This window comes from Elephantulus edwardii, unplaced genomic scaffold, assembly GCF_000299155.1.
Source record: "Elephantulus edwardii isolate Elephantulus edwardi_28Jun2011 unplaced genomic scaffold, EleEdw1.0 scaffold00156, whole genome shotgun sequence".
Taxonomy (NCBI): Eukaryota; Metazoa; Chordata; class Mammalia; order Macroscelidea; family Macroscelididae; genus Elephantulus; species Elephantulus edwardii.
Window position 1 is genome coordinate 160635 of NW_006399906.1, and position 24813 is coordinate 185447.

Here is a 24813-nt window from a genome sequence, read left to right on the forward strand (position 1 = left end):
CCTGCAGGCCATTTAGATCCTGTCTGCATGCTGTGGTGGCCCTCTCAGACCACACAATAAAGGCCTGTTCATTTCTTGGGACCAATTTCTTTCTTTCTCTTTCTTGCACCCTTGTGCTCTTTTTTTATATCTAACATGTATACTTCCTGACACTGGTATTTCACTGTTTTTAACTAAACATGAAACAACTAGATACCTAACCCAGGAGTAGTACATTTGACTCTTGAAAAAGAGTTTAAACTGCATAGACCCATTTACATGTGAGCTGCTCCTTCCTGCATTGTTATGGCTGTAAGCTAAAATGTTGCATGAATTGAACTTGAAGTGTAATTATAATCATCTGCATGAGCTGTTCGTTCTTAAGTATAATTTACTAGAGTGATAAACTCCTAACATAAAGATGGTTGGTAGCACGTGCTATTTTAAGTATAACTTTCCAACATTTCAGTTTACAACAATAGAAATAGGAAAACAAATCCTAGTATAAGTAGTCCTACTCACTCAGTACAAACTCATCTTGTTCGAATGTAAATTATACTTGGATTTTTTACTCCCTGGGAAGTCTATACCCCATACTCCCTGCATCATTGAAGACACAACTGTATAATAAAAAAATAGTTGGATAATGGGCCTTGAAAATTACTAGACTAAATATTACATTTAGTTTGCTTGGCTCCATGGTCAAAACTCTTGGCACCAGTAGCCAGGAAATTAAAAGATGTATTGCCATGAGAAAGTCTGCTGTTAGGGATCTCGCCAAAGTACTGAAGAGCAATGGTATCCCTCTGGAGACTAAGGTTCATCTGATACAGGCCATGGTCTTTGCAATCACTTGTTATGTATCAGAGAGTTGGACAGTGACCAAGGAGGATAGAAGGAGAATTGATGCCTTTGAGCTGTGGTGCTGGAGAAGAGTATTGAAAATACCATGGACTGCTAGGAAAACAAACAGATTCATCCTGGAAAGGGTTAAACCAAGTGGCTCCTTGGAGGCAAGGATTCTGAGGCTCCGTCTAACATACTTTGGACATGTTGCAAGGAGAGACCAGTCCTTGGAGAAGGACATCATGCTTGGGAGGGTGGAGGGACAGCACAGGAGGGGAAGACCCTCTATGAGGTGGGTTGATTTCAGCGACTGGGGTAATCGGGATGGGAGTGTCAGAGACAGTGCGATTGGCACAGGACAGAGCAGAGTTTAGGGCTGTTGTACATAGGGTCACTATGAGTCGCAAGCAACTCGATGGCACATAACAACAATAACAACATTAACAAATATTACATCAGAATTTTTGAAGTCTCTGAAAAGAGAGAATTGATGCCTTTGAACTGTGATGGAGAATAATACTGACTATCCTTTGGCCTACCAATAGAAGAAATAGATGTTGAAGAATGTGCGGCCAGAATGTTCCTTGGAGACAAAGATGACAAAATGTAGTCTCACGTACTTGTGCATATTGCTAAGCAGGAGAGTGTGGATGGTTGGCGAATGAGAGGAAGACCCTCAACCAGATGAATTAACATAGTTATTACAGCAGTTCAGGTGTGTCAGAGATGATGGAGATGGCTCAGGTTAGGACAGGGTTCAGACGTGTTGTTCACAGAATCTCTTTGAGTCATACTCAACTCGATGGAACTTATACTTGGGGCAAAGGTGGTAATTCTGAGTTTTTAAATTGACTTGTTAGATTAGATTCTTTTTTTCTAAGTTGTTAAGGGGCTAATAATGAGTTTATACTTAAAAGAGGAGAAGTGAAGAATACATTTTGTGTTTACATTACTAATTTTGCTCAATTTATGTTTTCTTTTTAGGGACTTTGTACAGATTATCCATTGTGTCAGTAAAAACGAAGTCATATCCATAATTCCATTGAACTGGGCACACAAAAACTGCCACATATGTCACTGTATGCTGAAAAAGAGCCAGCAGGTAGGGAACCTGCCATTGGTAATTCCTCCATGTTGAAGATTTCTTGTTTTTCCATCAAGATATGCTGAATAGTCTTTGAAATGAACAGTCTCCTGAGTGGTACTTAGAATGTTTTGTCCTTTTTTTTGTATTGAGGTAACTTTGGATTGCTATGATACCGAATGGTGTGCCATAATGCCATATGGTTACACATGGTTGACAATGTGTGGTAGAGCTCATTGATTAAGACAGGCTTGGAAGCAAGACTGGCATCTACTTCCTAAACATGCCTGTAGAAACTGTTAACTTAGAGGAAGGAAAATAGTTCATATTTATAGGGTTGGTCCTAGATGGCACTTAACAACATACAATGCCAAAGCTCTTGTCTCCATTTTGGAGTTGGATGAAGTGCTAGAGTCTGTAAGATGATGTTCTTGTTTTGGCTGAGAATCTCTGTGGATTGTTTGGTTGTTTTTATTTAAGCCTCTTGTTTAGAGTCCCCAAGACCTCCTGGAAGGCCCTTATATTTAAAAGTTGGGCCTGAGGGATTATATTTTAATCCCTTGTTACTATCTTTTGGAGGAACATTCTTCTGAGTCATACAGCATTCTGGTCAATTTGCTGTGCTGAGGTAATCTGGGTTTGCTATGACACTGAATATTGTGACATGCAACCATTTGACATATGGTTTTAATAATGGAGAGGTTTTACATATATAGTTGATATTGATTACACTTAATTTTGAATGATACAAAAATAAGTAAAATTCTTTTATATCTACTTACGCTTTGCACTTCAGATATTATCTCTTGGAAAAAAATGTTAAAAACATTTGTTCTAGAATCATTAAATTATAGGACAAGTCACTATAACACTTAATTTTAATCTTAATTTTTTTCATCTTTAAAGTGAAATATATTGCTTATCTTAAATAATTGAGCATATTAAGATAGTGAAATGCTTAATATTAGATGTTAAAATATGTTTTTCCTTTTTGTACTTGGAAATGATCATATTTCTTTCTTATTCTAATGTAACAACCAAACCACTATATAACTTCAGTTTACTGTCTATCATGCATAATGATAAAAATATTTCATTTGGTTCCTACATAGTGTGTGTAAAATTGAATTTAGTAAGCAGATCATATATATGTTTGTGTATATATATGTATACATACACAATTACTGTTCAAATGTAAGACTAAAAATGTTTTACAGTAGGAGTAAAGTGCACTTAAAATTCAGTAGCATGTGATTTACCAAGCATGTGCATTTTAATTGAAGCAGTTCTTTTTCACTATAATAGTAGTCATTGCTCATAGCAATTTTGCTTTTTAACCTTTCCTCCCCACCCCCAGCAATGGATCAAGAATCCAACAAAGCTGCTTGGCCCAAACCAGCAGGTGGATATCAGACAATTACAGGCAGGAGATACGGAAGAAGACATGCATATGTCAGTTTCAAACCGTGTATGACCAGACATGAAAGAAGTTTAGGCCGGGCTGGTGATGACTATGAAGTGTTGGAGCTAGATGATGTTCCAAAGGAAAATTCCTCAGGTATGTAACATTTAATTATCTATAAACTATTAATTTGTGTTATTAATTCTTCTTAGTATTTCATACTTAGTATGAAATTTGGTTTTATGTGTGTATATGGTATAAGTACAGAGCTCTGGTGCCCTAGTGTTAAGAAGCTGTGCTGCAGTTCCAAAGGCACACAGTTTGAATCCACCAGCTGCTCTGCAGGAGAGGTATAAGCAGTCTCCTTCTGTGTGATTTCTCTGCCTCTGAAAATCTTGGAGAGTCACCTATGAGTTTGTGAGCCAACTTGACAGCACGCAACAGTGACAACAAACGTGTAAATGGAATACCTGTTTTATCAAATTTTATTTTGGAAAATACTTTACAGTAATTAGTATATATATTTAAATGTAGATTAAGCTAGTATACAGTACAGTCATTCAGTAAAATATAAATAACTACACTGTCATCATTAGTATATTACGACCTTTAACAAGAGAAAATATTTATTTTTAAGCCAAGATGATTTTTTAATAAAATGTATACTAAATATATTTTTTCATGTTTGTTTCATTTGAGTACTTTTTATCTTGTTTTGCTGCAATTTTATCTTCAGATAATTTAAATTGTCCAATTTGGCATTCTTCTTAACCATTTTATAAAATGTAAATATCAAATCATGCCTAATTCACCTAAATGTTTTTAAATTGTTCATTGGTTTGAAATAGTGTTTTTCTAGGCTAACGTGTCATCTTTCCTTGAGCAAACTTTGCATTTCTAGTTTGCTTTTATTGTCTAGGATATACATGCATCTGAATTATCATTTTCCCTTAGTATTCAAGGGGAATTGGTCTTAGGACTCACCAAGTACACCAAAATATAAAGGATTCTCAGTCTGTTATAAAATAGCATAATGTTTACATCTAGCCTACACATGTCTTTCTTTATTCTTTAAATCATCTTAAATTTTTTATAATACCTAATCCAGTGAGAAATTATGCTTTGTCTTTAAGGGACTGCTTTAACCCTTTAATTGCTTTAAAAAATTTATGAGTAATTTTGATCTATTCTTCTTGGCGGAATCTGTGGCTAACTATATTAATTTAGATAATTCTATTAAATAAGAAGCCTTTTTACAGTATTTTCAGATTATATAATACAATTTTCTGAATTGATATGAATCCACGTTGTTGTTATTCAGTTGCTTGCAACCCATAGTGACTCTATGTACAAAATAGCTCTGAATCTGCCATATTCTGAGACCATCTCACTGACTCCAACATATAATAACCCTATTGCCCTAGTTACCTTGTCAATCTATCTCATTCAGGGTCTTCCTCTTCTGCATTAGCCCTCTACCCTTCTAAGCTAAGGTCCTTCTCCAAGGACTGGTCCCTCCTGGCCACATATAGTATATAATTTGTCATATCTGTAGCCTTCTGTTATTGTTTCAAGAGGCAGACTATTTACTTTCTGTACATGTGTGCCTTAATATGCAACTTTAGTATCTTCTCTCATGTATCTTTGGCACATGGTTTTAAATATTAGGAATTAGATAAAAAACCTTACAGTAGATACATGAGGGTCTGCAGTAGATATGAGGGAAAGGATATTGAGAAGCTCTCTCTCTATATATAGTGGTATAAAGTCGTATAAATGAAGTTATGAGGTAGCCAATTGGCCAAAAGTCATTCATATTCTCAAATATAATATCTATGATTTTTACTTAAAGTACTTTAATAGTAAATATACTTTTGTCTAAATTAATTTCTACAAATGTGTTTTCTTTTGTTTTTTGTGAAGGTTTCAGTCCATTGGATCAAGTCCATTCATCTTTACCCTGTGAGCCTTTATTTCAAAATGGTGAAACAGAAATTTCCATTTGTGGTACAGCTTTGGATCAAACCACCACTGAGAGCAGCCCATCCTTTGCTGTAGTATGTCATAGTGAGGAAGGCAGAGAGAACTTAGGAAGCAGTACAGATCCTCACAATCACTCTGAGGGTGAATATATTTCAGAAGCTTGTAATGCTTCAGGTGTCCAAAATGAAAATGCGGTGGTTCATACTGACTGTTACAATCCAGATGCCAAACATGAAGAGGATAATAACCAGCTTTCTGCAGAAGTTGTAGAAGGCAGTAGATACCAGGAAGCATTGGGCAGTACAATGTTTAGGTTGGAAAATAGAGAAGTAGAGGCATACACAGGCATTTCACCATCAATTCCCTCTCTTAACTGTGAAATAAGAGAAGTATTTGAAGAGTTAGATTCAACACCTTTAGTGAAAAATTCTACTGGTGATGCTGAGTTTGCCCATCAGAATAACCAGGAATGTCAGAGCTCTTCTTCTGAAGATGAAGTTGTTAGAAAGAAACAACAAAATGACACTAGCCAGGAGAGACAGAAAGAAAATTCAGCTGAAGATTCAACCTGGGCTTCAGGCCATATTTGTAGTGAACAAAATACTAGTGATAGGGAAAACAACCAGGCAAGGTCTCCTGAACAGGTAGTGAGGCCAAAAGTTAGAAAAGTGGTAAGTTCTAGTCAAGTGGACCTAGAAACAGGTTTTAATAGGCATGAGGCTAAACAAAGAAGTGTTCAGAGGTGGAAGGAGGCTTTGGAAGTTGAGGAAAATGGCTCAGATAACCTCTTAATAAAATGTGACGACTACCCTGGAGAGCATGACTGTATGTTCTTAGACCCACCTTTCGGTGGAATTATACGAATAGAACCCGAACAGCGTGAGCCAATACCGCAAAATGGAGCCAGAGCAAGAAGGCCGGAAGTTGTGAATAACACCTTTTGGAATGGAGATTATTACCAACTGTACGACAAAGATGAAGAAGATAGGTAAGGTCTCATGAACTTCTTTAACAGTTTGTATAGTTAATAAAGTGATTTATCTATGGTCACTCTTTCTAATAGCCAAGAACTCTAGTGGTCAGGAGTAATGGTAGGAAGTTTGCTGCTGGGTCAGATCTACCAGCTGCACTGTAGGAAAAAGATGGACAGTCTCCCTCCATGCGATTTACTGCCTCTGAGAAGCAGGTATGAGTTGATTCTGACTCAAAGGCACTTAACACAACTACGATGGCCAGGGAATTAGGTCTTTTGACATGCCATTCTTTACTGATTATTAACTGTATATGCAAATGATTGGTTAGCTATTTTTCATAAACTTTCTTCATTTTTATTTTTAAAGGAGTTCATAATCAAGTTATTATTAGTTATCGAGGATGTTAGAAATACCAATTTATGGTTTTGTAATCAAGCATTTATTTTCAAAATCTTTGTTAAGCTAGTCTGATTTTAAAAATGATTAAACTTACGGAAATTTTTTGTGATAGTGACTGTGCCAAAAGTAGTTTAATATCTATTTTTAAAATGTATTCTTTTTTTCAATATTCCTAAGTTTATTTTTTACTTATCATTTAATTCTTATATGAAGTACATGTGGTAATACTATTTTCCCCATTTGTAGATGCAGAAGCTGAGGCGTGGAGTTAAGTGACTTCCTGAGGTCACAGAGCTAGTAAATGGTGGAGCCATATGTTGAATACCTATTGCCAACTCCAGAGCCTCCGCTTTTCACCAGTGTTGTGTGCTATGTTCGAAGGAGCAATAGGTTTTTCAAGTTTTTTCCAAATAAGCTTTCTTATAATAAACATTTTGAATTTTCTTTTAAACAGATTTCTTCTTATTCCAAACCCATAGCATAGCAGAAAAAATATTGGAGGATTTTTTTTATCCAACTATTCATTTTTTATTATGCACATTTTTCAAAACCCAAGTTTTCATGTATCATGTTAAAGCTAATTCTCCAACAGTGCTCAGTTACGGTGAATTTGCAAGGTTTTGTTAACTAGCAGAAAGAATTGATTTTCTTTTTAAAGCAGAAGATATTATTAAGGTAGCAATTTATGACTCTTATGTCATAAAATAAATACAAATATTTAATTTATGTGTGAATGATTGTATTCTTACATCCCTTTGTGTGTAACATAGTAAGCAAATGAAGTATTTTCTACTATTAAAATGTTAAACTTTAAGAGATAGCAGACTATGTATTTTTCTTTTTATACTTTATTGCTTTGTGTAGAAGTTACTATTTTTTATAATTCATTCTGCTAAGATTCCGCAGACCAGCTGTAAGAAGTGTTGTGCCAGTATTTTCCCAAATACTTAATCTGCCGTATATGACCATGATTTCTGGCATCAGTAGCTCCTCCTTTGTTCAGTTCCCTACCTCCTATATGTTCCTTGGGTTCAATGGTTCACTAGAAAGTCTTCCAGTACTAAGAATCACAAGGGGAATAACTCACGTGATCATAAGTATGTTATTGTTGTTATGTGCCGTCATGTTGCCTGTGACTCATAGCGACCCTAAGTACAACAGCTCTGAAGCCTGCCCTGTCCTGAGCTAATAGCACTGACTCTGACACACCTACCTCCATTGCCCCAGTTTTGAAACTCCATCTAACATACTTTGAGCATGTGGCCAGGAGGGACTGGTCCTCGGAGAAAGATATCGTGCTTGGTAGGGTGAAGGGAACAGCACAGGAGAGGAAAGCCCTAGATGAGGAGATGGATTAATAAAATACCATAGGTATGCAGGCTGGTTTTGCAGACACTGGTAAGCGAAGGGCCAGGATCCTGTGGCAAAACTGGATGGTGACTGGGTGATGCAGGCTAGATGCTTTGTCCAAGTGAGAATTGCACAAGAGAAAAAGCACCTAGCGCTGAGGTCCTATGAGCTTATAAAAACCTCTAGTTGAGTGAGGCTTGTATCCCATTCTAATCCTCTCTCCTTAATACAATAATTACTTCATTCTAAAATAAAAAGTTACTATTTGGCTAGAGGAAAGGTATCTGAATGATAAACCTTAAGAGTTTATCATTTGTAATGTAATCAGAGTTACATAACAGGCTTGTTTTCCCAATCAGTAGTTCATAAACACATTGTTTTGTAGTATTGGTTGCAAACCTCAAAGCATATTAACATTCTTTCTTTATTTCCACACTCAATTCACCTTTGTCCAGGTTCCTAGTCCTTCTCTGTCTTTCAGCTTTTGGTCTTGGTAAATGCTGCCCTGTTAATCTTGTTCTGAAGAGCACATTTATCAGATTGTTTATTTTATCTTTTTTTTTTTGTTATTTAGGGAGTTATGGTTGCATTTTCCATAGACAGTTACATTGCTAACCCAGAACGACACCTTTCTAGTGGTGCAAATTCACACCATCAACTCCTTGGGAGAAAAGTTGGTTTTCTCCTCTCATGAAATTTAGTCTCAGAAATCCAGTGAGAGTCAGGTATGAGTTGCTTCCAATTTGATGGCTTTGAGGTTGAGTTTGAGTCTGTTATTCTATGGAAGGTGGGCTTCAGGAATGTCTTCATTTTCCATGGTTTTTTAAGGGCAATTGTCTCAAAGGTTCCTCAAGTCTCTCTACAGCCAGTGAATTTTGTTCTACAGTTCTTTAACGTGTTCTACTCAGGACCTTCTGTTGTGTTCTCTTGTCAGGGTGGTTGGTGGTGGTAACTGGGGACAATCTAGGTTCTGATCACAGGTTAGAGAAGGCTGTGGTGGTTTTTGTAGGTCCTTTACTGCCTTGAGTTTTTGGGTTTTCTTTATTTTCCTGTGCTTCTGATTAGGAGGAGATAGGTGTTGAATGGAGTAGATGGGAGTAAAAGGGAATGCTGTTGGAGCAGGGAGAGGGGTGGGTTAAGACATACCTGCCAAGGGTGGGGACAACACTGAATCTATTTCCATATTTGGGAAATATCTTTAATCTGCTCTTTTCTGTAAAATCCTTTTCTGTCAGATAATGTTATAAATCTGAGCATTCAAATTTAGACAGACTAGGAAGAAGAATTGGCCATCCACTTCTGAAATAGCAGGCCTTCAAAAACCCTATGTATAGTAGAACGCACTTGGACTAGCAGATATGGCAGTAGGATATTGGATATTGTTAAGAAGGAAATGAAACACATAAATACTGACATACTAGATACTGGTGAAATAAGATGGACTGGAATGGGACATTTTGAATCAGATGATCATATGATCTACAATTTGGAAGATGAAAAGGTGAGGAAAAATGGGGTTGCTTTCAGAGTTAAAAAAGTCATTTCTAGATCTGACGTTAAATACAATGTTGTGAGTGATGGGATACTATCTATACATATACAAGGAAGTCAGTAAATACCACCATCATTCAAATAACCAACAACTAGAGCCAAAGAGAAGGAAATAGACTAATTTCTATTAACTTTTGCAGTCAGACATTTATCGAATATGCACTCAAGATGCATACATCATAATGGTTGACAGGAATGCTGAAGTTGGGAATAAAGAAGAAGGTTCAGTAATGGGAAAACATGGACTTGGTGACAGAAATTAAGCCGGAGATAGAATGATAGACTGGCACAATCAGTGAATTATTCTTTGCAAATATGTTGTATAAGAAATGTAGACATAGGCTGTACATAAATTTCATTTGATGATATGCATAGAAATCAGGTCAATTACACCTGTGGAAAGAATCGCTAGAGAAGCTCAATATCAGCTGTGAAAACTAGGCCAGGTGCTGATTGTGAAACAGACCACCAAATACTCATACAAGTTCAAGTGGAAAATAAGAAAAATGAAGTCCATGGGAACCAAAATTTGACCTTGAGTCTATCTCATTTGAATTTCAAAACCATCACAGGAACAGGTTTGAGACCTTGAATACTAAATGAGTGAAGACCGGATGAGCTGTGGGAGTATATCAAGAATATAATCCAGGAAGAATTCAGAAGCTCATTACAAAGACAGAGGAGGAAGAAAAGACCAAGATGGATGTCAGAAGAGACTCAGAATATTGCACTGGAACGCTAAGAAGCCAAAGCAAAGGGAAGAAATCAAGATATAAAGGAGCTGAAAAGAAGATTCCAAAGGGCAGCGTGGGAAGACATGAAAGTATTACAATGGAATGTGTAAAGAGCTTGAGTGAGAAGAAGCGGCTGAACTCACTCAGCATTTCTTAAACTGAAGAACTGAAGAACAAATTCAAGCCTTGGGTTGCAGTAATTAAGAATGCTTTGGGCAGACTATTACATGATCCAGGAAGCATTAAAAGAAAATGGGAAGAGTATACAGAGTCACTGTACCAAAAGTAATTTGCGGACACAGAAGAATTTCATGAAGCAATGTATGATGAAGTTCAAGCTGCTCTGAAAGAATTGGCAAAAAACAATGCCTCAGGAATCTGTGGCATGCCAATTTACATATTTTAACAAATAGACACTACCCTGGAAGGGTTCACCAAGTTGTGCCAAGAAATCTGGAGGACAACCACCTGGCTAGCTTACTGGAAAAGATCTATATTTTATCTCATTCCAAAGAAAGATGATCTGACAGAGTGTGGAAATTATCAGACAGTATCATTGATATCACATGCAAGCAAGATTCTGCTGAAGATTATCCCAAAATGACTGGAACAGCACATCGACAGAGAGCTGCAGGCTGTGTTTTGAAGAGACCGTGGTACTAGGAATATTATAGCTAATGTTAGGTGGATCTTAGCTGAAAGCAGGGAATACCAGAGGAATGTATATCTGTGTTTCTTTGACTATGCAAAGCATTTGACTGTGTGGATAACAACAAACTGTATCTCACTCTGAGAAGAAAGGGAATCCCAGAACACTTGATCATGCTTATGCAAAACTTATAATTTGGACCAGGAAGCAGTAGTCAACAGAGCAAGAAAACACTGCATGGTTCAAAATTGGGAAGAATGTATTCCTGGGATGTGTCCTATCTCCATACCTTTTCAACCTGTCTGCAGAACAGATTATCCAGGACGCTGCCCTCTAAGAGAAGAAATAAGGCATCGGGATTGGAGGACTACTAATCAACAATCTGCATTATGTAGATTACACAACCCTGCTTGCTGCATAAGGTCAAAGACTGCAACCTTCAATATGGATTGAAGCTCCTTCATCACTGGGCCGATTGGCAGCATCATGATGGATGGTAAAAAGATGGAGATTGTTAACAAACAGGTTTCGTTTACTTGATTCCACAGCCAACTCCCTTGGCACCAGCAGCCAGGAAATGAAAAGATATACTGCATTGGGAATGTCTGCTGTCAGAGACCTCTCCAAAGTACTGAAGAGCAGCATTGTCAAGTCTGGAAACTAAAGTGTACCTGATCCAGGCCATATTCTTTGCACTTACTTGCTATGCTTCAGAAAGATGAACAATGATTAAGGGTGATAGCAGGAGAATTGATGCCTTTGAGCTGTGGTGCTGGAATAGAGTATTGAATATGCTATGGACTGCTAGGAGCACAAGCAGGTTCATCCTAGTTAGGGTGAGAACAGGCTTCTCCTTGGAGGCAAGGATTCTGAAGCTGTGTCTGACATACTTTGGGGCATGTTGCAAGGTGGGATTAGTCCTTGAAGAGGAATGTCATGCTTGGGAGGGTGGAAGGACAGCACAAGAGAGGTATTACCCTCGATGAGATGGATTGATTCAGTAACTGGGGTAATGGGGGTAGGTGTGCCAGACGGCACAGGAAAGAGCATGATTTAGGGCTGTTGTACAGAGTTGCTATGAGTCATAGGCCACTCAATGGCACATAAGAACAACAACAATATGTTTCATATGGTTAGAAACCAGTAATTGCTTCTTAGATGAACATTTGCTACCTTTTAAGACCCAGGCACTACTTATTAGATTAGGATGCAGAATAGTATCTTTATGACCTGTGATTACCAAGTGACCTAGGTGTGTATCTGGAGGCTAAGGTCTTAAACTTTGTGTCAAGTGGTTCATCCTGATGGCAAAGTGCTCTCTTACAGTTATGCTCTTGTTTTCTGATTCATAGCTGACTGGCTGTCTGTCTATCTATCTATCTATCACAAAGGCACTCGTTCATTTACAGAGATGTATGTAGAAATATCCATTGCTGAACCTATATATTTATAACTATATAAGCCGATTTAGCTATGTAGTGAATGGTTCTTTTTAGTTATACAGCTAAATACCTCTATTTAGCTCTGGTGCCCTGGTGATAAGGAGTGCACTAGCAACCCCAAAGGTGGTGGTTGTTATTGTGTACCACTAAGTCGAAGTTGACCCATACCTGATTCCCCTGAATTTTCAGAGGCAGTTAATTGCATGGGAGGAGATTGCTCATCCTTCTCCCATGGAGCAGCTGGTAGATTCGAACTGCATGCCTTTGGGATTGCAGCACAGCTTCTACATCACCAGAGTTCAAATGGTACATGGTTCAAATCTACCAGCTGTTCCATGGCAGAAAGATGGACATTGTCCTTCTGTGCAGTAAACTGCGTCTGAAAACCTGCTATGGGTCTGTTCCAACTCAGTGATACACAAAACCAACAACATTTAGCTATATATAAATTCATATTAATATGTATAGACAATAAGCTGTGCTACAATCCTAAAGGCATGTGGTTTTAATCCACCAGATATTCTGTGGGAACAGGATGGGCAGTCTCCTCATGTGATTAACTACCTCTGAAAACCCACCAGAGTGTCAGCTATGGGTTACTTCCAAGTCAATGATATACAACATTATATAATATATGATATTTACATTTATTTATTATTTTACTCAGAAATTGTTATATTTCATTCTATTTACTGAAGTTGTCCTTTATTCTCATGTATGTAGGGTCTTCCTTTGTTTTGGTGACTTTGTTTGCCTTTCATTTTTTTCTCTTGCTTTTTTTCACCTCCCCCTTTATATCCTGGTAACTAGTAAAGAATGTTTCTTTCTGGGTATGAGCCTATTTCTGACTTTTTATAATATTTGTCTGAAAGAATAATTGTCCTTTTACATTTGAATTATTTCACTCAGCATCATTTTGTGACATGTTATATAAAGCCATCATTATTCTTCAAATCTGTTTGTGGTATTTTGTTATATGTCTGTTGTTGTTATATGCCGTCTAGTTGCCTGTTACTTATAGCGACCCTTTGTACAACAGCTCTGAACCCTGCTCTATCCTGTGCCACACTTGCTGTCTTTGACATCCTTATTCCCATTACCCCAGTCGCTGAATCAGTACATCTCATTGAGGATCTTCCTGTCTAGGCTGTCCTTCCAGCCTCCCAAGCATGACATTCCTCTTCAAGGACTGATCCCGTCTTGCAACACGTCCAAAGTTTGTCAGACAAAACTTCCGAATCCTTGCCTCCAAGGAGCATCCTGGTTTCACCATCTCTTGCATCAAATTGGTTTGTTCTCCTAGCTGTTATTCAGTACTCTTCTCCAGCACCACAGCTCAAAGGCATCAATTCTCCTATCATCCCTAGTCATTGTCCAGCTTTCTGATGCATAGCAACATGTGTGTACCATAGTTTATTTATCCACTTATTGGTGGATTTTAAGTTGTTTACACCTCTCTTCTACTGTGAATTACCCTGTAACAAAATGGTTGTGCTTATATTTATTCATGCCACTGCTCTTATTTTCTAGGAAATATACCTAAGAATGATATTTCTGTTTCTAAGCAGGTACCTACCACACTACTTATTTTTTTACTTTTTAAAAGACAATAACTTTAACCGTGTCTTTTTCATGTGTACACAGTAACCAGAACTAAAAACTTAGAGTCTTTTTTTTTATAGTCAAGTCTAATGTCTTGTAATTAAGTAGATGAAATCTTACATTGTTTGTCAACCCTGAGAGAAAAAGAGTTTTCTTAGCTTCTAGTTTGTTTGATTTTTAATTGATTGATACTGTTTTGTTTACTTTAGAATGACAGTGACTCTGAAACTGTTAAAGGTTATGTTGTTATGTACTGTCTGGTTGTAACAGACTCAGCTGATGCTCCAGGGGTTTCAGTGGCTGTACATTGCATAAAATTGGCTAACTTTCTTCCACCGAGCAGTTGCTGGAATACAATTGTGTGCCTTTGGATAAACTGCAAAACTCCTTACCACCATAGGAAGTACTTATTTGTAATTTTTTTAAAAAGTGATATACCAGTATTCTGTATTTTTTAATCTATTTTTTTCAGGTTGTCATCTCTGAAATATAAAGGGGATATACTTTTAAAAAACCCTTTCATATTTTGTTTGTAATAGCTACAAATAGAACTTGTCATATTAGTAGCTAAAATTCACCATAATATTTTTAGATACAAAGATCCTCACTATTTTTAAAATTTCTTTAGATAAGATATAGAGATTGGTACATATCTATTAATTAATAAATTTTTTCATGGAACCTAATTTGAAAGCTTTTATTTAGGTTTAATTTTCAGAAATGAAGCTTTTTAAAAATCTCACTAATGCAGTTGCTAGTGCCTTTTAGTATTGTGCCAGCTGAAGATTGAAATTTAATAGTTGCATACTCCTGAACGTTTCATTTTGTCCTCTGCTCATTTACCTGATGTTTCCCTGTAATCCTTCTCTATTTTAATGTTGGAAGATTGGAAGTGAATCTACCATTAAGCTGCTGCTTAATTTGAGATTGTTAGATTTTTTAAGTTGTAATCTCTGAAATAGAAAAAACTTGTCATATTTTGTTTGTAATAGCTACAAATAGAACTTGTAATATTAGTAGCTGAAATTCACCATAATATTTTTAGATACAAAGATCCTCACCATTTTTAAAAAATAGTGATAATTTGTTCTTTATAATAAGAAAAATATTTTAATAAATTCATGATTCCCTTCTTAATTTGAAAAATTCTTAAATGATCACTTAATCACATCTGAAACATTATACTCTATAGAGTAAGTATTGCAGCTGGTACCATTGCTCTGAGCTGTTTGACAGGAACTGAACACCACGTTATTAAATTAGAATCACAAGGGGAATTTTAATAGGTAGCATATAATTATCAGACTTGGAATTAGACCAAAGAGCTAAGGTTAACACCCTGTTCTTTTGAAATATACCCTGAGAACTTTAATAACTGTTCGAGGACAAGATCTTGAGTGGAAGGACCTTTCTGCAATGTGTGCACTTGTTAACCTTGTCCTAGCTGTGCTAGAGAGAGGCATGCCACCTACTGACCATTTATTACAGTATTTAAGATTTCTTTAACAGTTTAGGGTTTTGTTTTCTTTTTTGGGTGTGTGTATGTGTCTCTGTGTCAGTGTCTGTCATATTGGGGGTTTTTTTCCCTGTCCTTAGGACTTAATTGCTTTAAAAGCAAAATTTTTTTTTTTTTAATTCCTAAGGTGAAATCTTAGGGAAAAAATTTCGTTACTAATATTCTTTGGAGAATAAAGTTAATTGCTTAATTGATTTCAGTTTAATATATTAAAAAAGGATTTATTGAAATGCTCTTAAATGACAATAGTCCTTTACAGATAATAATTGTGATGCTAAATCACAGATCTTCTCATGTCTACTTAATTTAGTAGCAGATTGATTCCCTGGCTTATACTCTACCACTATCAAATATGAGCAGCCAGAATTCTTAAAACACCTTAACATTTCAGGAAATATTTTTTTATCTTGTTTCTAGTTTCTTGGAAGTTAGTTGTTAAGTACTGTTGAGCCAACTACAACTAATTGACATTTTAAAGGAATAAATTAGAGATGAGTTTGTTTCTCAGGTATGCTAGGAGGTTAAAGTCTTGCTGTTATTTTGCTATTAAGAAAAAAAGTGGGAAATTGTAAAAGGCAAAAAAGCTTAAAGAGATAATCCTCTGTATTATTAACACACTGAGAGCATACTTGTGTGTTAGAAGTAGAAGTCTTTGTTGTTGTTATGTGTCATCAAGATGCTTGTAACTCAAAGCAACTCTATGTACAACAGTCCTAAACCTTGCTCTATCCTGTGCCAGTCTTACTGTCTCTGACATGTCTCCCCCCATTATTGCAATCACTGAATCAATCTATCTCATCAAGGGTCTTCTTTCCTGCGCTGTCCCTCCACCCTCCAAGCATGATGTCCCTCTCCATAGTATGTCAGATGAAGCTTCAGAATCCTTGCCTCCAAGGAGTAGCCTGGTTTCATCCTCTCAAGAATGAACCTGTTTGTTCTCTTGGTGATCCATGATATATTCAATACTCTTCTCCAACACCACAGCTCAAAGGCATCAATTCTCCTTCTGTCATCCCTAGTCATTGTCCTGCTCTCTGATGCACAACAAGGGATTGCGAGACCATGGCTGGATCAGGCACACCTCAGTCTCCAGAGTGACATTGTTGCTCTTCAGTACTTTAGAGAGGTGTCTGACAGCCAACTTTCCCAGTGCAGTACGACTTTTAATTTCCTGGCTGCTGTTGCCAAGAGTGTTGATTGTGGAGTCAAGCAAACTAAAGCTGTTAACAATTTCAGTCTCTTCATTGTCCATCATGATGCTGCCAATCGGCCCAGTGGTGAGAATCTTTGTTTTCTTGATATTGAGCTTCAATCATACTGAACGCTGTAGTCTTTGACCTTCTGCAGCAAGAGCTTCAGGTCCTCCTCAGTTCCAGCACTCAGGGTTGTGTCATCTGCATAACCCAGATAGTTATTAGTCTTCCTCCAATCCTGATGCAACATTTATCTTCATAGAGCCCGGCCTCCCGGATAATCTGTTTTGCATATAGATTGAAAAGGTATGGAGGTAGGACACATCCCTGGTGTAAACCCTTCCCGGTTTTGAACCATGCAGTGTTCCCTTACTCAGTTCTGACAGCTGTCTTATGATCTAAGTTTAGGTTTCACATAAGCACAATCAAGTGTTCCGGGATTCCCATTCTTCTCAGAGCCAGCCACAGTTTGTTGTCCACCTAGTCAAATGCCTTTGCATAGTCAATGAAACACAGATAGACATTCCTCTGGTACTCTCCACTTTCAGCCAAGATCCATCTGACATTAGTTATATCACTTGTACCATGGCCTCTTCTAAACCCAGACTGCTCTTGAACCAGTTCTCTGTTTATGTACTGTTCTACTCATTTTTTAATAATCTTCAACTGAATCTTGCATGTGATAGCAATGATAATGTTTGATAATTTCCACACTCTGTTGGGTCACCTTTCTTCAGAGTGGGAACAAATAGAGATCTTTTCCAGTAAGCTAGGCAGGTGATTGTCCTCCAGATTTCTTGCCACAACTTAGTGAGCACATTTAGGGTAGCATCTGTTTGTTGAAATATGCCAATTGGCATACTTTCCATTCCTGGGGCTTTGTTTTTTGCTAATTCTTTTAGAGCAGCTTGAACTTCTTTCTTTATCACCACAGGCTCCTGCTCATACGTTGTTTCATGAAATTCTTCTGTGTCTGCCAGTTCCTTCCATCTTCTTTGATGTTTCTTGGATCAAATAATGTTCTGCCCAAAGTATCCTTAAGTATTCCAACTTGAAGCTTGAATTTGTTCTGCAGTTCCTGCAGTTTAAGAAATGCTGAGCGAGTTCGGTCCCTTTGATTTTATGACTCCAGCTCTTTGCACATTCCATTGTAATATTTTCCTGTCTTCACATGCTGCCCTTGGACGTCTTCTGTTCAGCTCCTTAATATCTTGATTTCTTCTCTTTGCTTTGGCTTCTTAGTGCTCTAATGCAGTATTCAGAGTCTCTTCTGGCATCCATCTTGGTTTTTATTTCCTCCTCTGTCTTTGTAATGATCTTTGCATTCTTCCTGGATGATTTTCTTGATATCTTCCCAGAGCTCACCTGGTCTTCACTCATGTAGTGTTCAAGGTCTCAAACCTCTTCTTGAGATGGTTTTGAAATACAGATGGGATAGGTTAAATTTTGGTTCCCGTGGATTTGATTTCATTTTTCTTAGTTTCAGTTTGAACTTGTATATGAGTAATTGGAGGTCTGTTCCCCGATGAGCACCTCGTTTTCACAGCTGATTTTGAGCTTCTTCAGTGGTTCTTTCCACAGATGTAATCGAACTGATGTGTATGCATGCCGTCAGGTGAAGTCCATATGTATAGATTGTGTTTATGTTTCTTACAAAGTTATTTGCAATTAATAAATCATTGATTTTGCAAGATTAGTGAAGTCATATTCACTATTAAGCTTAGACATTCTTTTTGCATTGAACTTTGGAAATACCTGTTGAGTATTTAATTAATTCAGAAAAGCAATATGTATCCTGAAGGCACACAGTTGAATCCACCAGTTTCTCTACTGGAGAAGGATGGGCAATATCCTTCCATGTGACTTAACCATCTTTGCAGTAAATCTTAAGATATATTTTATGACCCTAAAAAACATTGTGGGTTTTTATTCTGAAAACCCCCTGGAGGGTCAGTAGGGAGTCTCTTTGGACTAGATGGTACTCAACAACAACTTGGGTTTTGAGTAGTTTTGTTAAACTTTCCACCAAAAAAAAAATACTCTATACTGAATATATAAGGAGTTGTGCTGCCAACCCAAAGGTAGGTGAATTGCATCCACAGGTTTTCCATGGAAAGAATATGGGCAGTCTCCTACTTTGTGACTTACAGTCTCTGAAAATTCACTGAAAGGTCGACTCGGACTTAGTTCCAACTTGATGGCACATAACAATCCTGAATGTTAAAGAGTTATCAGTTAGTGTTTGTAATCTAGCTTAGAAACCCCTGGGTGGCACAAACATTTAAATGCTCAACTAACAGCCTAAAATTTGACAATTTGCACCCTTCTAGAAGGCACCTTAACAACCTCTGATGGTTTAGTGGTGAGAAATTGTGCTGTCAACACAAATGTATGCAGTTCAATTCTACCAGATGCAAGAGAAAGATGGGCATTCTCCTCCCATGCATTTTATAGTCTCTGAAACCCACTAGAGGGTCAGCTATGAGTTGGTTCCAACTCAGTGGTACACAACAAGAGCAGCAGGATGGTACCTTAATAGTTAGTTGTAAGATTTGGTGATCTGCTTCCAGAAGGCTGCTCCCTTCAAAACCCTGTAGAACAGTTGTACTCTGCACACCCAGGCTCTACATGAGTTGGAATCAGCTAACAGCAGCTACAATATAGCTTAAATAAAGTATTTCCTGGGTTAGATTTTGACACAGATGTAAATCTAGAAATTATTTACTTGAGCTTGCCTAGAGAATTCACTTGGCAGAGTCTGCAGGGAGTTACAGTGCTAAACCAGAGACTGAAGGACTTAGTCAAGTCAAATCCAGAAGCAGCTCTTTGGGAGAAAGATGCTTAGTCTCCTCCCATTGTGATTTAAACCTCAGAGTCAGAGTTGACTCAGCAGTAACAGGAATGAAAAAAATGAATCTTCTATTATTCTTGGGTTACAGAAAATTTTACACAATGTAATTTTGGGTCATTTCCATTGTTTGTTAATAGTATAATCATCTCTTGAATTCTTCTGCCTGTTGAAGGGCAGGAACTAAATAAACATTGATAATAAGTATGTCTCTGATTGACAAAATGGTTTCTATTTGACAACTAGCCCAAAGATAAGTAGTTGAAACACACCCAGTAGCAGTTATCTATCTGCTTCTCCAAAGATAGCAGTCAAGAAAACCCTATGGAGCAATTCTGCTTAATAACACATGGGATCATCATGAGTTGGAATAAACTCCATAGCAGCAGGTTTGGCTTTTTTAAAAAGAATGTAAAAAGGGTAATTCCTACCAGTTACCTTTTTCAAAACATAAACTAAGATTTTTTTTTCCATAAAAGAATTCTTTTCGGTGTTGGCAAATACCTTAATCTTGGATATATGAGGAAAGACTTAGCTACTTAATTAAAAGTCAAGGATCTTTGTTATGTACCTTTAAGTCTGAACTGACGCATAGCTGACCTTCCCGTGGCTTTTCATAGGCAGTTAATTGCACAAGAGGAGATTGCCCATCTTTCTCCTGTGTGGCAGATTCAAACTTCTTGCTTTTGGATTGGCAGTGTAACTCCTTATTGCTAGGCCACCAGAGCTCTCCAAGGATCTTTAGTAACGTTTTATTATACCTATTAATTGCTATCCAAATATTCTCTTGAACTGAAATTTGCATTCACAGATCCATGTAGGAATTTGAGTAATAATTTGTCGGCGCTACTTTAAATGAATTTAATCTCCCTCTTTTTAAAATAAACTAAAAATTAAAAGAAACTAATCCTCTTAAAAGTTTGCATAAATTTTATCTAAAAAGTGTTTTTTTAGAGTACATGTTACCAGGTGTCAATGGCTAGAATTGTTATACTCAGATCAAATTAAAGGTTATCAAATTATATGTAAAATTTTACTTGCACATATGTAAAATACATCCAATACTATGGCATGAAATAATCTAGTGAAAGAAAATATATTAATTCTTTGAAAGAAAAAATGTGATCTATGTCGTGGTTTGTCATATGCCATAGTCATTTGTAAAAGTTAGATTCTGCTGAGTCAGTTTGTTTTTGTATTTTTTAATAAAATTTATTATTTTAATTGTGATTTTAATGAAAGTTTATTTTTTAGAAAAGGTGGATTTTTATTTATTTATTGTTGCAAATATTCTTCCCTTCCTCCTCCCCTAGTTCATTTCCCCCCCAATTTTATTCTTTATTGCACTCTTTCTTTCCTCTCTCCCATCTCCCCTATTCCCCTCCAGCAGTCCACCTTGCAATATATTTCTTATTATGGACTGTTATCATACATATTCTGCAGAGAGAGACACACATACATACAATACCTCATCATATATTCCCTTTTAAACAGTTCTTTTCTTCATCTGTTCCAATGCAGTGTTGATTATCTGGCAACTCTTTTTTCCTGTTCTCTTCCCAACTCCTAATGTCACACTTGGCTGTGTAACAGTAAGGTTATGCACTATTTGTCCTTTTGTGACCCAGATGTTTCACTCAGCATAATGTCTTCCAGGGTCACCCATCTTGTTTAATGCTTAAGATTTCATTGTTTTCGCTACTGTATAGTATTTCATAGTGTGAATGTACCATAGGTTTTCTACCCATTTGTTTGCTAATGGACACTTGGGTTGCTTCCATCACTTTGCTATTGTGAATGATGCAGCAGTAATCAAAGGTGTGCATATATCCGTTTGAATGCAGTACTGGTTCTTTAGAATATATTCTTAGTAGTGGAATGGCCAGGTCAAATTGTATTTCATTTCCAGCTTTTTGTTTTAAACTCCTACCAGCAATTAATAAGGGTTCCAGTCTGTCTACAACCTCGCCAGTGTTTGTTGTTTGTGGCTCTGTTGAACTTTGCTAATGTTTCTGGTGTTTCTGTGTTTTTAAAATTAAATTGACATATGATCAAACACGTATGGCATCAGTAGTCCACTCAATACATAGCTTTTCTAATGAGGAAAATAGTTGAATATGTAATGATGGTTTATTTTATTTCTGTTATAAATTTGCAGTTCAGAATGCAGTGATGGGGAATGGTCTGCTTCTTTGCCTCACCGATTTTCTGGTACAGAAAAAGATCAGTCCTCAAGTGATGAAAGCTGGGAGACTCTGCCAGGAAAAGATGAGAATGAACCTGAACTACGCAGTGATAGCAGTGGCCCTGAAGAAGAGAACCAAGAATTATCGCTTCAGGAAGGGTATATTTAACAGTGAACTTTATTTTTTTTTGTATTGAAGATTAGTATACACATACATCATATTTAAATATTAGATAAACTATTAATTTTATTTAAAAACATTATGTAGCACAAATAAACATTGCAACTGAGTAAATTCTGACACATAGTGATCCTATAAGACCACTCCATAGAGTTTCCAAGGATGTCAGTTTTTACAGAAGTAGACCACAGCATCTTTTTTCTGCACAGCAGCTGGTGGGTACCCACTGCTGGAAATTTTTTTAGCAGCCAAACACTTAATCATACCATTGCTAGGGCCCTATCTTTAGTGCCAGTTTCCCTCTGTTGAGCTGGAACCAACTCATAGCTGACCACCAATGGGTTTCCAGTAAATCAAACAGGAGGAGATTGCCCATCCTTCTCCCCTGGAGCTGCTAGTGGATTCAGACCTTCAGAAAGACTTGACCTTTGAGTTAGCAGTGTACTTCCCTACGACTGCACCACCAGAGCTCCCTGTAGTACTGAGAGTCTGTTAATAACTGATTTTTTCATTATGCCCTTGGTATTTAGAAATAGAATTTCTATATGAGATAATTTCTGTATGCTCTCTTATGATACAATATGTCTTTCCAAAATTATTTGTTCTATTTCCATTATATTAAGAGAATTAGGCTACTTAAAAAGTACTTTTGGATAAGTTAAAGATGAATGAGCTAGAGCAGCCATTGCTGTCCACTGGTGGGAATGGCAATGAAAAATGAGCAGCCTCAAGAAAGACAGAATCCCTGTACCAGAAAGAATGGCCAGCACTGAAATATTCAGGAAGTACAATATATTCAGACTCTGCCTTCATCCACAGGCTGCGGTACTAGGGATATTGTAGCTAATGTTAGATGGATCTTGGCTGAAAGCAGGGAATATCAGATGAATGCCTATCTCGGTTTCATTGACTATTCAGAGGTGTTTATGTGGACCACAAAAAACTCTGACCAACTCTGAGCAGAATGGGAATCCCAGAACACTTGATCATACTTAGGCAAAAAAATATACTTGGATCAGGAGGCAGTTGTCCGAACTGAGAAGAGACCACTGCATGGTTCAAAATTGGGAGGATGTATGCCATAGATGTGTTCTATCTCCATACCTTTTCAATCTATATACAGAACAGATTATCCGGGAGGCCGGGCTCTATGAAGATAAATGTTGCATCAGGATTGGAGGAAGACTAATAACAATCTGGGTTATGCAGATGACACAACCCTGAGTGCTGGAACTGAGGAGGACCTGAAGCTCTTGCTGCAGAAGGTCAAAGACTACAGCGTTCAATATGATTGAAGCTCAATATCAAGAAAACAAAGATTCTCACCACTGGGCCGATTGGCAGCATCATGATGGACAATGAAGAGACTGAAATTGTTAACAGCTTTAGTTTGCTTGACTCCACAATCAACACTCTTGGCAACAGCAGCCAGGAAATTAAAAGTCGTACTGCACTGGGAAAGTTGGCTGTCAGACACCTCTCTAAAGTACTGAAGAGCAACAATGTCACTCTGGAGACTGAGGTGTGCCTGATCCAGCCATGGTCTCGCAATCCCTTGTTGTGCATCAGAGAGCAGGACAATGACTAGGGATGACAGAAGGAGAATTGATGCCTTTGAGCTGTGGTGTTGGAGAAGAGTATTGAATATATCATGGATCACCAAGAGAACAAACAGGTTCATTCTTGAGAGGATGAAACCAGGCTACTCCTTGGAGGCAAAGATTCTGAAGCTTCATCTGACATACTTTAACATGTTGCAAAGCGGGATCAGTCCTTGGAAAGGAAAGTCATGCTTGGGAGTGTGGAGGAACTGTGCAGGAGAGGAAGACCCTCAATGTAATGCATTGATTCAATGACTGGGGTTATGGCAGTAGGTGTGTCAGAGACAGTAAGATTGACACAAGATAGAGCAGGGTTTAGGGCTATTAGACATAGGGTCGCTATGAGTCGCAGGTGACTTGATGTCACTTAATATCAACAAACATATTTGATGAAGAGCCACTGGTAATGAAGGAAAAAGTTCAAGCTGCACTGAAAGCTTTGGCATAAAATGAGGTCATGGCAATCAGTGGGATACCAATTGACATATTTCAAATAACAGACACAACCTTAGACCTGCTGACCAGTCTATGTCAGGAAATTTTGAAGACAGCTGCCTGACCAACTGACAGGAAGAAATCGATATTTATTTCCATTCCCAAGAAAAGTGATCCACCAAATACAGAAATTATCATACAATATTATTAATATCACGTGCAAATAAAATACTGTCGAGGATCATTTAAAAAATGCTTAGAACAGTACTTTGATGGAAAACTACCAGAAGTTCAAGCTGGGTTTAGAAGAGACTGTGGGATCAGGGCTTCATTGCTGATGTCAGATGGAGCTTGACTGAAAGCAGAGAATACCAGAAGAGTATCTGTACCGTATGACTCTACAAAGGCATTTGACTGTGTGGCTCATAACAGATTTTGGCTAGCATTAAGATGAATAGGAATCCCAATACACTTAATTGTGCTCATGTGAAACCTCTACCTAGAGCAAGAGGCTATTGTCCTACATAGCATGGGAACAGTACATGGTTTAAAATAAAGAAAGATGTGCATCAGGGTTGTATCCTTTCTCCATATCTATTTATTCTGTAGGCTTAGCAAATTATTTGAGAAGCTAGACTCTTGTGAAGAAGAATATGGCATCAGGATCAGAGGAAGACTCACCAGTAACCTTTGGTATGCAGGTGACATAATCTTGCTTGCTGAAATGAGGAAGACTTGAAGTACTTGCTGAAGAAGATCAGAGAATGCAACCTTCAGTACAGATTGCATTTCATCATCAAGAAAACTAAAATCTTTGTCCCTAGAGTGATAGACAACTTCAGGTGGAGAAAAGATTGAA

The 24813-nt window shown here is 37.4% G+C and overlaps 1 protein-coding gene across 1 annotated transcript in view; it reads left to right on the forward strand.

The window, feature by feature from the left end:
• The first annotated feature begins 1854 nt into the window (after positions 1-1854).
• The window catches only part of PJA2 (praja ring finger 2, E3 ubiquitin protein ligase), a 66850-nt gene continuing 43891 nt past the window's right edge, over positions 1855-24813 (forward strand). Inside the window, exons 1-4 of the mRNA XM_006895054.1 lie at positions 1855-1927; positions 3267-3467; positions 5235-6282; positions 21711-21896. Coding sequence (XP_006895116.1) covers positions 1897-1927; positions 3267-3467; positions 5235-6282; positions 21711-21896 — 1466 coding nt within the window. The 5' untranslated portion in view covers positions 1855-1896. The remainder of the gene's footprint in view (positions 1928-3266; positions 3468-5234; positions 6283-21710; positions 21897-24813) is intronic.